Source organism: Vicugna pacos, chromosome 25 (assembly GCF_048564905.1).
Source record: "Vicugna pacos chromosome 25, VicPac4, whole genome shotgun sequence".
NCBI lineage: Eukaryota > Metazoa > Chordata > Mammalia > Artiodactyla > Camelidae > Vicugna > Vicugna pacos.
The window spans coordinates 910638-911848 of NC_133011.1; the positions used below are offsets into that span (position 1 = coordinate 910638).

The following is a 1211-nucleotide window of genomic DNA, read 5'->3' on the forward strand; positions in this document are numbered from 1 at the left end:
TTATTTCCAAGAATAAAAGTTTCTTAATATAACTTTCTTCACAGCTTCTTTTACCTGTGTGTTTCTGAGACTGTAGATGATAGGATTTAAGAATGGAGGAACTATGGTATAAAAAACAGGAAGAATCATGTCCTGAATTGTTTCAGAGTTTACCAAAGGCTTTAGGTACACAGAGAGAATAGAGCTGAGAAAGACAGACACCACAAGAATGTGAGGGACACAGGTGGAAAAGACCTTTCCTTGCTCTCTGATTGGAAACCTTAGCACAGTGGAAAATATGTGAATATATGACATAGTAATAAAGATAAGGCAGCCCCCAATAACCACAATGGCAGAAAAGAGAATTAAAAGGAAATTGCTGGAGGTATCAGAGCAGGAGAGCCTCAGCAGAGAGGGGACATCACAGAAGAACTGCTGGATCACATTGGACTGACAGAAGGTCAGCTGGAATGTTTGACCCGTGTGCACACCTGCACAGACAAGACCACTGAGCAAGGAGGTGAGTGTCATTTGGACACAGCATTGGTGGCTCATGACAACTGGGTAGTGGAGGGGCTGGCAGATGGCCACGTAGCACTCTCGGGCCATAATGGTGAGGAACACCAGCTCCACATAGGCAAAATAAATGACCAGGAAAACCTGGGTTGCACACCCAGCCACTGAAATGGTGCTGTTGCCAGTGAGAGAGTTGACACAGGCATTGGGGACAGTGACAGTAACATAGCACATATCTAAGACAGACAGATTTCTGAGGAAGAAGTACATGGGCATGTTAAGTTTCTGGTCAAGCGTGGTGACAGTGACAATGAGAAGATTCCCTAACAAGGTAACCAAGTAGATCAGAAGGAACAGCATGGAGTGCAGGAGCCGTAACTGCCATCTGTCAGCAAAGTTCATGAGGAGAAACTCAGTCACTGTGGTGGAGTTGGCCATCTTTTGGAAAAGGTGGTTGATCTGGAAAATAAAAGGGATAAACCCCATGAGACACAGGGCTCAAGAAAAATAATGCAGTTTCCTTAAATATTTTATTTGAATATGGGCTTCTCTATCTCATACAGCTGGTCTTTATATGCATTAAATGTCCACCATTAAGACTTTTGATCTGTCCATCTTATTGTCATCACTGAGTAGTTAACATTGCAAAGTGCTAAGAATGGGACTCTCCAATCTCATTATTTGGTTACAACATGTAGAGTTATTATTTTTTCAGT

The 1211-nt window shown here is 42.5% G+C and overlaps 1 protein-coding gene across 1 annotated transcript; it reads right to left on the reverse strand.

Moving 5' to 3' along the window:
• On the reverse strand, positions 1 to 933 carry LOC140689133 (olfactory receptor 14C36-like). The gene has a single exon (XM_072949389.1). The coding sequence runs from the start codon at positions 931 to 933 to the stop codon at positions 1 to 3; it is 933 nt and encodes a 310-aa protein (XP_072805490.1).
• Positions 934 to 1211: the final 278 nt, after the last annotated feature.

Excerpts from the sequence above, each read along its gene's own strand:
- LOC140689133 (XM_072949389.1), bottom strand. The coding sequence starts at position 933 with ATGGCCAACTCCACCACAGTGACTGAGTTTCTCCTCATGAACTTTGCT.